The sequence below is a fragment of the Drosophila mauritiana genome, chromosome X (assembly GCF_004382145.1).
Source record: "Drosophila mauritiana strain mau12 chromosome X, ASM438214v1, whole genome shotgun sequence".
NCBI lineage: Eukaryota > Metazoa > Arthropoda > Insecta > Diptera > Drosophilidae > Drosophila > Drosophila mauritiana.
The window spans coordinates 22,223,043-22,234,382 of record NC_046672.1 but is presented as its reverse complement, the minus strand read 5'-3'; the positions used below and the strand labels follow the sequence as shown (position 1 = coordinate 22,234,382).

The following is an 11,340-nucleotide window of genomic DNA, read 5'->3' as shown; positions in this document are numbered from 1 at the left end:
CCTGGACCCTTGGAGTTGTGCCTACTGCTGGTGAGTACGGCCCAACTTTTGTGCGGTGGGGACAGCCGCTCCTGTCACTGTCGGGCCGGCGCGACCCGGAAAATTTCGAGATTTCCCAGGAGCGCCAATTCAATGAACTTCGCGCGCGCGCAACTCACACACCTCCTCATCTGTGCGTGTGCGTGTGTCTGTGTATGTGTGTGGGCTTAGAGTCGAGTATAATGCTGATTTGGTAATACCCTACAGTTTTCCAAATAGCTGATAACCGCGCTTAAGTACCATATAGTATAGTAGAATTCATTTTTGGCAATCTATAAAGCTATGCTTATTGCGTGACTTATTTTTATTGGTCCTATGGACCGTTTATTTTGCTATTTACAAAAAAAAATATTTTCTATTAATTTGGTGACTCTAAATTTAGAATTTTTCTTGATATTTGGCCATTCTCCACCTCCTGGCATCCAGCTCCTGCTTATCCTGCTCATGCTGCTTATCCTGCTCATCCTGTGATCCTGATCTGTGTCTCTCTTTCTCTCTCTCTGGTAGGTAGCCTCTTTATCGTCTTGTTGGCCGCACTGCTCTTTTTGGTGACTTGTGTGTGTGTGTGTGTATGAAAGTTTTCTTGCTTTTGGGGGAAAAAACCTATAATTCTGGTGAACCCACCTCCGTGTAACTTGCTCCTCCTAGTATTCCAAACGTGTGTGCATTGCGTTGTCGTCGTCTTCAGTTCTTCTGTGTGAAAATATAATTTTCCGAAGCAGCCACTTCACAAGTGGTTTACTGGAGTGTATGCCTTCTTTTCGGCGGTGTTCTGGTTTCAAAACTATATTGGTTTATAGTTTGATTCTCTTCCTCCGTGTCCCATTCCTTATCGTCATCCACATCCATCACCATTATGCCATTCAGTGTGGGAAACTTTATGACGGGCAAAGTTATGCCCTGCTGATTGCCTTCATTCATCAGCTTCTGGATGAGATTGGCGATATCCTCGCGCTTCTTGGTTACTGTGAGCAGGTCAAACCAATCGATCAGCTCCCTAATGGGCAGCTTATAGTTAACGATGGGTTTTGTGAAGAATTGCTCCGCATACTGCAGCAGATAGAGGCCGCAATCGGTGAGATTCTCCTGCTGCGGCACCTCCACAATGAGACCTGGCATATTATCCCCGTTGAAGATGCGCGCCCGCTCTTTCGGATACTTTGCCTTGTACTCGAAGTTGAGGTAATCATGCAATATGGCAATATCTCGATAGCGTGAGTTGCCCGCCAACGAATCGAAGATGAGAATCAATGGCTGTTTGATTGGAATGTCTTCGCCGGGTGTCTGTACATCATGGTTAACCACGGAGGTCTTCAGGTTTGGAAAACATATGATGGCCAGTATCCAATGGGACTTCTCGTTGAATGGTATTATGATGAAATCCTTCTCGAATATATTCACGGTTCGTGTCCACTTCTTTCGTGACGCCTCTTGGCCACCGGCTCCTTCGTGTTGTTGGGACTCGTCTCTGTGGTCAATCTCATGTGGAAAAATGTGCTAAAGATGTGCGTCCTATCGCGCTGACCCTCTGGTATGATGTTATTCTTTAGTCAGCGCAGATAATAATCAATGATTATGTCGTTCAGAAATGAGCCTTCCTTTAGACACATATAGTCCTTAATGGTGATGCTCAGGCCACCGGTTCCGGTGGGCGGATATGTGAAAAGCGTTTGATTCTCGTCGACGGAGAGTCTTCCCTCTGTTTGGCCATTGTCGGCGGCAGTGGTCTCCTCATCCTCGCTGCTCAACAGCACAATGACTTCATCGTCAAAGTCCCTGCTTATTATCCAGTTGCTGTTCCGGCGCAGGCGACTCTTCTCTGGGCGTTCTGCAGGTGTGGGTATAGTGTCATTAGTTGCTTTCTGGGCTGGCGCCGGTATGGATGCAACATTCGGTTGCACCCGCGATTGAGATCCACCAGCTGTCTCTTCCGATTTCTTGCTAACAGTGGCATGTGCGACTTGGTCCTTCGACTGGATTGACTGGGAGCTTGCGAGAGTGTCTCCAGCTGGTTGCACGCCCTGGAGACCATTGCTCTTCTTTGGAGAATTTGAGGTTTTACTCGTAGGGGTTTGATTTCCCTGTTTATTGCCAGATGAACCTGGGTTGTCTTGAGCACCAGCAAGTTGATAACCATTCCTGTCCTTTGTAGAATGGCCCTTCTTATGTTTCTTGGCCTTGAAAGTATTGGCGTCTTGATTCGGCGACGATATCGCTTTGTCAGCATTGGTGTCTCCCGAAGCGCTTCTTTTCTTGTGCTTCTTGCCTTTGGTTGCAGCTGGCTGGCAACCATTGTTGGCCACCGAAGTCTCCGATGGCTTGACAACCGCACGAGATGCTGGCACTTCAATGTTTTGTTGGGTCATGCAGCCGCCAAAACTGTGCAGTAGACTGCGAGTGAAGAACTATCGTTACTCGATTGTGCCCAGTCGCCTAGACCCAGTCGAACATCGCGACCATAACGAGCCCAATTCCTCCATTACCGCCGCCCCGGAACATAACCGGCTGCAGGAGAGGATCTCGAGTGGAACCAGTGCTGCCATGGATGACAACCAGGGGCGCGATGAAGAACTCACACCAAAAAACACCCAACCACTAAAGAGGGTAAATGCTGAGCCGCAAGGGCAAACTAATTGATGGAGGAAAATTTCAAATGTAAACCTTTAATAAATTGAACTAAAATCAAATAAAACCAACTTAAGGGAATATAATTACACATTAAGTGCTAGCCAGATTTCTCTTTGAGCTAAATCCATTTGCGCCTATAAAGAACACAGTAACGAGCGAATCAACTTCCTGTAGGTAATAATTCCTGCGAGTAATCCCCAATTAGTTTCGCAGATCCTTTGGCGGGTAAACTAAGCCCACAAACGACTGCAGGATGGCCGCTTGGCCTGATGGCCGGTGCGGTCCGCAAAGTCCACTCCTTCCATCTGATCGACGTGCGGCGAAGGCAATCCCTGAATCCCAGGCGACTTGTGTGTCAGCTGCATTGGGGGCCCACTGCCTCCTCTCGACCGGTTGCCAGCAGCTAAACGGTCTAATTGAAATGCAACTCGAAGGCAGAGTGCCCGATGTCCGATGTCCTAGACTCCACCCCGCGACCCCTCTGAGATGTGCACATTCAAGGCGGCCTTCAAAATATAGATGGTAATCGATAGCCGATTACTTAGGGAGCCCCGGTTGAAAATCGTGGTAACGCTTTTTTTAATACTGAAAATTGGTGATATAAAAATATCCTTTCTAATAAAGTAAAAGTATTTAGTAGGCATTGACTTTGATTTCGCATTACTTATCATGTGCTCTTTTAGATATTTTTTGTTTTTCTGTAAATCTTAACGATATTCAACAAATTTTCCAAGTAAATTTCAAATAGAATTTTTTTTTTTTTTTGATTATTACTATAACGATGCCACACTGCGGACCGCGCCCCAAAAAACCTGTGAATGAATTCTTAATGTGGATAAATTCCGCCGGGCGCAATTACATAAGAGCGATGCATCCCGGCATCAGTCCCCAGGAAGTGTTAATGAAGGGCAGTGAGATGTGGGGAGCCATGGTCGATGAGGAGAAGGTCGTGTGGCAGGAGGCGGCACGCACGGCAATGGCCGATTACAAGAAGAAATTGGAGAAGTGGAATACACACAAAGAGCAGTCGGAGGTAGGTCTTTCGCAGACGTATCCCCATAACTATGAAGCTCAGTTGTCCTCTCGATTCTAGAAAACTACCCAAACGGATGAGACGGTGGATCGATCTGCATGAAGTGCGTTTAAACGTAAACGTTTTGTTGGGTCATGCAGCCGCCAAAACTGTGCAGTACACAGTACACAAGTCTTTTTGGTGACTTGTGTGTGTGTGTGTGTATGAAAGTTTTCTTGCTTTTGGGGGAAAAAACCTATAATTCTGGTGAACCCACCTCCGTGTAACTTGCTCCTCCTAGTATTCCAAACGTGTGTGCATTGCGTTGTCGTCGTCTTCAGTTCTTCTGTGTGAAAATATAATTTTCCGAAGCAGCCACTTCACAAGTGGTTTACTGGAGTGTATGCCTTCTTTTCGGCGGTGTTCTGGTTTCAAAACTATATTGGTTTATAGTTTGATTCTCTTCCTCCGTGTCCCATTCCTTATCGTCATCCACATCCATCACCATTATGCCATTCAGTGTGGGAAACTTTATGACGGGCAAAGTTATGCCCTGCTGATTGCCTTCATTCATCAGCTTCTGGATGAGATTGGCGATATCCTCGCGCTTCTTGGTTACTGTGAGCAGGTCAAACCAATCGATCAGCTCCCTAATGGGCAGCTTATAGTTAACGATGGGTTTTGTGAAGAATTGCTCCGCATACTGCAGCAGATAGAGGCCGCAATCGGTGAGATTCTCCTGCTGCGGCACCTCCACAATGAGACCTGGCATATTATCCCCGTTGAAGATGCGCGCCCGCTCTTTCGGATACTTTGCCTTGTACTCGAAGTTGAGGTAATCATGCAATATGGCAATATCTCGATAGCGTGAGTTGCCCGCCAACGAATCGAAGATGAGAATCAATGGCTGTTTGATTGGAATGTCTTCGCCGGGTGTCTGTACATCATGGTTAACCACGGAGGTCTTCAGGTTTGGAAAACATATGATGGCCAGTATCCAATGGGACTTCTCGTTGAATGGTATTATGATGAAATCCTTCTCGAATATATTCACGGTTCGTGTCCACTTCTTTCGTGACGCCTCTTGGCCACCGGCTCCTTCGTGTTGTTGGGACTCGTCTCTGTGGTCAATCTCATGTGGAAAAATGTGCTAAAGATGTGCGTCCTATCGCGCTGACCCTCTGGTATGATGTTATTCTTTAGTCAGCGCAGATAATAATCAATGATTATGTCGTTCAGAAATGAGCCTTCCTTTAGACACATATAGTCCTTAATGGTGATGCTCAGGCCACCGGTTCCGGTGGGCGGATATGTGAAAAGCGTTTGATTCTCGTCGACGGAGAGTCTTCCCTCTGTTTGGCCATTGTCGGCGGCAGTGGTCTCCTCATCCTCGCTGCTCAACAGCACAATGACTTCATCGTCAAAGTCCCTGCTTATTATCCAGTTGCTGTTCCGGCGCAGGCGACTCTTCTCTGGGCGTTCTGCAGGTGTGGGTATAGTGTCATTAGTTGCTTTCTGGGCTGGCGCCGGTATGGATGCAACATTCGGTTGCACCCGCGATTGAGATCCACCAGCTGTCTCTTCCGATTTCTTGCTAACAGTGGCATGTGCGACTTGGTCCTTCGACTGGATTGACTGGGAGCTTGCGAGAGTGTCTCCAGCTGGTTGCACGCCCTGGAGACCATTGCTCTTCTTTGGAGAATTTGAGGTTTTACTCGTAGGGGTTTGATTTCCCTGTTTATTGCCAGATGAACCTGGGTTGTCTTGAGCACCAGCAAGTTGATAACCATTCCTGTCCTTTGTAGAATGGCCCTTCTTATGTTTCTTGGCCTTGAAAGTATTGGCGTCTTGATTCGGCGACGATATCGCTTTGTCAGCATTGGTGTCTCCCGAAGCGCTTCTTTTCTTGTGCTTCTTGCCTTTGGTTGCAGCTGGCTGGCAACCATTGTTGGCCACCGAAGTCTCCGATGGCTTGACAACCGCACGAGATGCTGGCACTTCAATGTTTTGTTGGGTCATGCAGCCGCCAAAACTGTGCAGTAGACTGCGAGTGAAGAACTATCGTTACTCGATTGTGCCCAGTCGCCTAGACCCAGTCGAACATCGCGACCATAACGAGCCCAATTCCTCCATTACCGCCGCCCCGGAACATAACCGGCTGCAGGAGAGGATCTCGAGTGGAACCAGTGCTGCCATGGATGACAACCAGGGGCGCGATGAAGAACTCACACCAAAAAACACCCAACCACTAAAGAGGGTAAATGCTGAGCCGCAAGGGCAAACTAATTGATGGAGGAAAATTTCAAATGTAAACCTTTAATAAATTGAACTAAAATCAAATAAAACCAACTTAAGGGAATATAATTACACATTAAGTGCTAGCCAGATTTCTCTTTGAGCTAAATCCATTTGCGCCTATAAAGAACACAGTAACGAGCGAATCAACTTCCTGTAGGTAATAATTCCTGCGAGTAATCCCCAATTAGTTTCGCAGATCCTTTGGCGGGTAAACTAAGCCCACAAACGACTGCAGGATGGCCGCTTGGCCTGATGGCCGGTGCGGTCCGCAAAGTCCACTCCTTCCATCTGATCGACGTGCGGCGAAGGCAATCCCTGAATCCCAGGCGACTTGTGTGTCAGCTGCATTGGGGGCCCACTGCCTCCTCTCGACCGGTTGCCAGCAGCTAAACGGTCTAATTGAAATGCAACTCGAAGGCAGAGTGCCCGATGTCCGATGTCCTAGACTCCACCCCGCGACCCCTCTGAGATGTGCACATTCAAGGCGGCCTTCAAAATATAGATGGTAATCGATAGCCGATTACTTAGGGAGCCCCGGTTGAAAATCGTGGTAACGCTTTTTTTAATACTGAAAATTGGTGATATAAAAATATCCTTTCTAATAAAGTAAAAGTATTTAGTAGGCATTGACTTTGATTTCGCATTACTTATCATGTGCTCTTTTAGATATTTTTTGTTTTTCTGTAAATCTTAACGATATTCAACAAATTTTCCAAGTAAATTTCAAATAGAATTTTTTTTTTTTTTTGATTATTACTATAACGATGCCACACTGCGGACCGCGCCCCAAAAAACCTGTGAATGAATTCTTAATGTGGATAAATTCCGCCGGGCGCAATTACATAAGAGCGATGCATCCCGGCATCAGTCCCCAGGAAGTGTTAATGAAGGGCAGTGAGATGTGGGGAGCCATGGTCGATGAGGAGAAGGTCGTGTGGCAGGAGGCGGCACGCACGGCAATGGCCGATTACAAGAAGAAATTGGAGAAGTGGAATACACACAAAGAGCAGTCGGAGGTAGGTCTTTCGCAGACGTATCCCCATAACTATGAAGCTCAGTTGTCCTCTCGATTCTAGAAAACTACCCAAACGGATGAGACGGTGGATCGATCTGCATGAAGTGCGTTTAAACGTAAACGTTTTGTTGGGTCATGCAGCCGCCAAAACTGTGCAGTAGACTGCGAGTGAAGAACTATCGTTACTCGATTGTGCCCATTCGCCTAGACCCGGACGAACATCGCGACCTTAACGAGCCCAGTTCCTCCATTATCGCCGCCCCGGAACATAACCGGCTGCAGGAGAGGATCTCGAGTGGAACCAGTGCTGCCATGGATGACAACCAGGGGCGCGATGATGAACTCACACCAAAAAGCACCCAACCACTAAAGAGGGTAAATGCTGAGCCGCAAGGGCAAACTAATTGATGGAGGAAAATTTCAAATGTAAACCTTTAATAAATTGAACTAAAATCAAATAAAACCAACTTAAGGGAATATAATTACACATTAAGTGCTAGCCAGATTTCTCTTTGAGCTAAATCCATTTGCGCCTATAAAGAACACAGTAACGAGCGAATCAACTTCCTGTAGGTAATAATTCCTGCGAGTAATCCCCAATTAGTTTCGCAGATCCTTTGGCGGGTAAACTAAGCCCACAAACGACTGCAGGATGGCCGCTTGGCCTGATGGCCTGATGGCCGGTGCGGTCCGCAAAGTCCACTCCTTCCATCTGATCGACGTGCGGCGAAGGTAATCCCTGAATCCCAGGCGACTTGTGTGTCAGCTGCATTGGGGGCCCACTGCCTCCTCTCGACCGGTTGCCAGCAGCTAAACGGGCTAATTGAAATGCAACTCGAAGGCAGAGTGCCCGATGTCCGATGTCCTAGACTCCACCCCGCGACCCCTCTGAGGTGTGCACATTCAAGGCGGCCTTCAAAATATATATGGTAATCGATAGCCGATTACTTAGGGAGCCCTGGTTGAAAATCGTGGTAACGCTTTTTTAAATACTGAAAATTGATTATATAAACATATCCTTTCTAATAAAGTAAAAGTATTTAGTAGGCATTGACTTTGATTTCGCATTACTTATCATGTGCTCTTTTAGATATTTTTAGTTTTTCTCTAGATCTTAACGATATACAGTCCAATTCTACAACAAATTTTCCAAGTAAATTTAAAATAGAAATTTTTTTTTTTTTTTTGATTATTACTATAACGATGCCACACTGCGGACCGCGCCCCAAAAAACCCGTGAATGCATTCTTAATGTGGATAAATTCCGCCGGGCGCAATTACATAAGAGCGATGCATCCCGGGATCAGTCCCCAGGAAGTGTTAATGAAGGGCAGTGAGATGTGGAGAGCCATGGTCGATGAGGAGAAGGTCGTGTGGCAGGAGGCGGCACGCACGGCAATGGCCGATTACAAGAAGAAATTGGAGAAGTGGAATACACACAAAGAGCAGTCGGAGGTAGGTCTTTCGCAGACGTATCCCCATAACTATGAAGCTCAGTTGTCCTCTCGATTCTAGAAAACTACCCAAACGGATGAGACGGTGGATCGATCTGCATGAAGTGCGTTTAAACGTAAACGTTTTGTTGGGTCATGCAGCCGCCAAAACTGTGCAGTAGACTGCGAGTGAAGAACTATCGTTACTCGATTGTGCCCAGTCGCCTAGACCCGGACGAACATCGCGACCATAACGAGCCCAGTTCCTCCATTACCGCCGCCCCGGAACATAACCGGCTGCAGGAGAGGATCGCGAGTGGAACCAGTGCTGCCATGGATGACAACCAGGGGCGCGATGAAACACTCACACCAAAAAGCACCCAACCACTAAAGAGGGTAAATGATGAGCCGCAAGGGCAAACTAATTGATGGAGGAAAATTTCAAATGTAAACCTTTAATAAATTGAACTAAAATCAAATAAAACCAACTTAAGGGAATATAATTACACATTAAGTGCTAGCCAGATTTCTCTTTGAGCTAAATCCATTTGCGCCTATAAAGAACACAGTAACGATCGAATCAACTTCCTGTAGGTAATAATTCCAGCGAGTAATCCCCAATTAGTTTCGCAGATCCTTTGGCGGGTAAACTAAGCCCACAAACGACTGCAGGATGGCCGCTTGGCCTGATGGCCTGATGGCCGGTGCGGTCCGCAAAGTCCACTCCTTCCATCTGATCGACGTGCTGCGAAGGCAATCCCTGAATCCCAGGCGACTTGTGTGTCAGCTGCATTGGGGGCCCACTGCCTCCTCTCGACCGGTTGCCAGCAGCTAAACGGGCTAATTGAAATGCAACTCGAAGGCAGAGTGCCCGATGTCCGATGTCCTAGACTCCACCCCGCGACCCCTCTGAGGTGTGCACATTCAAGGCGGCCTTCAAAATATAGATGGTAATCGATAGCCGATTACTTAGGGAGCCCTGGTTGAAAATCGTGGTAACGCTTTTTTTAATACTGAAAATTGGTGATATAAAAATATCCTTTCTAATAAAGTAAAAGTATTTAGTAGGCATTGACTTTGATTTCGCATTACTTATCATGTGCTCTTTTAGATATTTTTTGTTTTTCTGTAAATCTTAACGATATTCAACAAATTTTCCAAGTAAATTTCAAATAGAATTTTTTTTTTTTTTTATTATTACTATAACGATGCCACACTGCGGACCGCGCCCCAAAAAACCTGTGAATGAATTCTTAATGTGGATAAATTCCGCCGGGCGCAATTACATAAGAGCGATGCATCCCGGCATCAGTCCCCAGGAAGTGTTAATGAAGGGCAGTGAGATGTGGGGAGCCATGGTCGATGAGGAGAAGGTCGTGTGGCAGGAGGCGGCACGCACGGCAATGGCCGATTACAAGAAGAAATTGGAGAAGTGGAATACACACAAAGAGCAGTCGGAGGTAGGTCTTTCGCAGACGTATCCCCATAACTATGAAGCTCAGTTGTCCTCTCGATTCTAGAAAACTACCCAAACGGATGAGACGGTGGATCGATCTGCATGAAGTGCGTTTAAACGTAAACGTTTTGTTGGGTTATGCAGCCGCCAAAACTGTGCAGTAGACTGCGAGTGAAGAACTATCGTTACTCGATTGTGCCCAGTCGCCTAGACCCGGACGAACATCGCGACCATAACGAGCCCAGTTCCTCCATTACCGCCGCCCCGGAACATAACCGGCTGCAGGAGAGGATCTCGAGTGGAACCAGTGCTGCCATGGATGACAACCAGGGGCGCGAGTATTTAGTAGGCATTGACTTTGATTTCGCATTACTTATCATGTGCACCTTCAGATATTTTTAGTTTTTCTCTAGATCTTAACGATATACAGTCCAATTCTACAACAAATTTTCCAAGTAAATTTCAAATAGAAATTTTTTTTTTTTTTGATTATTACTATAACGATGCCACACTGCGGACCGCGCCCCAAAAAAACCGTGAATGCATTCTTAATGTGGATAAATTCCGCCGGGCGCAATTACATAAGAGCGATGCATCCCGGGATCAGTCCCCAGGAAGTGTTAATGAAGGGCAGTGAGATGTGGGGAGCCATGGTCGATGAGGAGAAGGTCGTGTGGCAGGAGACGGCACGAACGGCAATGGCCGATTACAAGAAGAAATTGGAGAAGTGAAATACACACAAAGAGCAGTCGGAGGTATGTCTTTCGCAGACGTATCCCCATAACTATGAAGCTCAGTTGTCCTCTCGATTCTAGAAAACTACCCAAACGGATGAGACGGTGGATCGATCTGCATGAAGTGCGTTTAAACGTAAACGTTTTGTTGGGTCATGCAGCCGCCAAAACTGTGCAGTAGACTGCGAGTGAAGAACTATCGTTACTCGATTGTGCACAATCGCCTAGACCCGGACGAACATCGCGACCATAACGAGCCCAGTTCCTCCATTACCGCCGCCCCGGAACATAACCGGCTGCAGGAGAGGATCTCGAGTGGAACCAGTGCTGCCATGGATGACAACCAGGGGCGCGATGAAGAACTCACACCAAAAAGCACCCAACCACTAAAGAGGGTAAATGCTGAGCCGCAAGGGCAAACTAATTGATGGAGGAAAATTTCAAATGTAAACCTTTAATAAATTGAACTAAAATCAAATAAAACCAACTTAAGGGAATATAATTACACATTAAGTGCTAGCCAGATTTCTCTTTGAGCTAAATCCATTTGCGACTATAAAGAACACAGTAACGAGCGAATCAACTTCCTGTAGGTAATAATTCCTGCGAGTAATCCCCAATTAGTTTCGCAGATCCTTTGGCGGGTAAACTAAGCCCACAAACGACTGCAGGATGGCCGCTTGGCCTGATGGCCTGATGGCCGGTGCGGTCCGCAAAGTCCACTC

The 11,340-nt window shown here is 46.7% G+C and overlaps 7 protein-coding genes and 2 pseudogenes across 7 annotated transcripts; 7 read left to right on the top strand and 2 right to left on the bottom strand.

Annotated features, from left to right (window-relative positions):
• Positions 1-1,677: 1,677 nt before the first annotated feature.
• LOC117147244 lies at positions 1,678-2,390 on the bottom strand (annotated as a pseudogene).
• Positions 2,391-3,430: 1,040 nt separating this feature from the next.
• On the top strand, positions 3,431-3,872 carry LOC117148281 (high mobility group protein D-like). The gene is made up of 2 exons (XM_033315595.1): positions 3,431-3,700; positions 3,761-3,872. Exons 1-2 carry the CDS (start codon positions 3,449-3,451, stop codon positions 3,800-3,802), a joined length of 294 nt encoding a protein of 97 aa, XP_033171486.1. The 5' UTR covers positions 3,431-3,448; the 3' UTR covers positions 3,803-3,872.
• A 479-nt stretch (positions 3,873-4,351) lies between these two features.
• LOC117147243 lies at positions 4,352-5,698 on the bottom strand (annotated as a pseudogene).
• A 1,025-nt stretch (positions 5,699-6,723) lies between these two features.
• LOC117148280 (high mobility group protein D-like) lies at positions 6,724-7,145 on the top strand. Its single transcript, XM_033315594.1, has 2 exons — positions 6,724-6,993; positions 7,054-7,145. Exons 1-2 carry the CDS (start codon positions 6,742-6,744, stop codon positions 7,093-7,095), a joined length of 294 nt encoding a protein of 97 aa, XP_033171485.1. The 5' UTR covers positions 6,724-6,741; the 3' UTR covers positions 7,096-7,145.
• LOC117148282 lies at positions 7,103-7,640 on the top strand. Its single transcript, XM_033315596.1, has one exon. The coding sequence runs from the start codon at positions 7,128-7,130 to the stop codon at positions 7,398-7,400; it is 273 nt and encodes a 90-aa protein (XP_033171487.1). The 5' UTR covers positions 7,103-7,127; the 3' UTR covers positions 7,401-7,640.
• Positions 7,641-8,092: 452 nt separating this feature from the next.
• LOC117148279 (high mobility group protein D-like) lies at positions 8,093-8,599 on the top strand. Its single transcript, XM_033315593.1, has 2 exons — positions 8,093-8,447; positions 8,508-8,599. Exons 1-2 carry the CDS (start codon positions 8,196-8,198, stop codon positions 8,547-8,549), a joined length of 294 nt encoding a protein of 97 aa, XP_033171484.1. The 5' UTR covers positions 8,093-8,195; the 3' UTR covers positions 8,550-8,599.
• Positions 8,600-9,612: 1,013 nt separating this feature from the next.
• Positions 9,613-10,028, top strand: LOC117147955 (high mobility group protein D-like). The gene is made up of 2 exons (XM_033315098.1): positions 9,613-9,885; positions 9,946-10,028. Exons 1-2 carry the CDS (start codon positions 9,634-9,636, stop codon positions 9,985-9,987), a joined length of 294 nt encoding a protein of 97 aa, XP_033170989.1. The 5' UTR covers positions 9,613-9,633; the 3' UTR covers positions 9,988-10,028.
• A 338-nt stretch (positions 10,029-10,366) lies between these two features.
• LOC117147962 (FACT complex subunit SSRP1-like) lies at positions 10,367-10,631 on the top strand. Its single transcript, XM_033315107.1, has one exon. It carries the CDS (start codon positions 10,385-10,387, stop codon positions 10,610-10,612), a length of 228 nt encoding a protein of 75 aa, XP_033170998.1. The 5' UTR covers positions 10,367-10,384; the 3' UTR covers positions 10,613-10,631.
• A 125-nt stretch (positions 10,632-10,756) lies between these two features.
• On the top strand, positions 10,757-11,131 carry LOC117147960. Its single transcript, XM_033315106.1, has one exon. It carries the CDS (start codon positions 10,771-10,773, stop codon positions 11,041-11,043), a length of 273 nt encoding a protein of 90 aa, XP_033170997.1. The 5' UTR covers positions 10,757-10,770; the 3' UTR covers positions 11,044-11,131.
• Positions 11,132-11,340: the final 209 nt, after the last annotated feature.

What these genes read in the sequence shown, in the direction of transcription:
- LOC117148281 (XM_033315595.1), top strand. Translation starts at nt 3,449, where the DNA reads ATGCCACACTGCGGACCGCGCCCCAAAAAACCTGTGAATGAATTCTTA. An exon ending in CACACAAAGAGCAGTCGGAG is followed by an intron (nt 3,701 to 3,760) that starts GTAGGTCTTTCG and finishes TCTCGATTCTAG; the next exon opens with AAAACTACCCAAACGGATGA.
- LOC117148280 (XM_033315594.1), top strand. Translation starts at nt 6,742, where the DNA reads ATGCCACACTGCGGACCGCGCCCCAAAAAACCTGTGAATGAATTCTTA. An exon ending in CACACAAAGAGCAGTCGGAG is followed by an intron (nt 6,994 to 7,053) that starts GTAGGTCTTTCG and finishes TCTCGATTCTAG; the next exon opens with AAAACTACCCAAACGGATGA.
- LOC117148282 (XM_033315596.1), top strand. Translation starts at nt 7,128, where the DNA reads ATGCAGCCGCCAAAACTGTGCAGTAGACTGCGAGTGAAGAACTATCGT.
- LOC117148279 (XM_033315593.1), top strand. Translation starts at nt 8,196, where the DNA reads ATGCCACACTGCGGACCGCGCCCCAAAAAACCCGTGAATGCATTCTTA. An exon ending in CACACAAAGAGCAGTCGGAG is followed by an intron (nt 8,448 to 8,507) that starts GTAGGTCTTTCG and finishes TCTCGATTCTAG; the next exon opens with AAAACTACCCAAACGGATGA.
- LOC117147955 (XM_033315098.1), top strand. Translation starts at nt 9,634, where the DNA reads ATGCCACACTGCGGACCGCGCCCCAAAAAACCTGTGAATGAATTCTTA. An exon ending in CACACAAAGAGCAGTCGGAG is followed by an intron (nt 9,886 to 9,945) that starts GTAGGTCTTTCG and finishes TCTCGATTCTAG; the next exon opens with AAAACTACCCAAACGGATGA.
- LOC117147962 (XM_033315107.1), top strand. Translation starts at nt 10,385, where the DNA reads ATGCCACACTGCGGACCGCGCCCCAAAAAAACCGTGAATGCATTCTTA.
- LOC117147960 (XM_033315106.1), top strand. Translation starts at nt 10,771, where the DNA reads ATGCAGCCGCCAAAACTGTGCAGTAGACTGCGAGTGAAGAACTATCGT.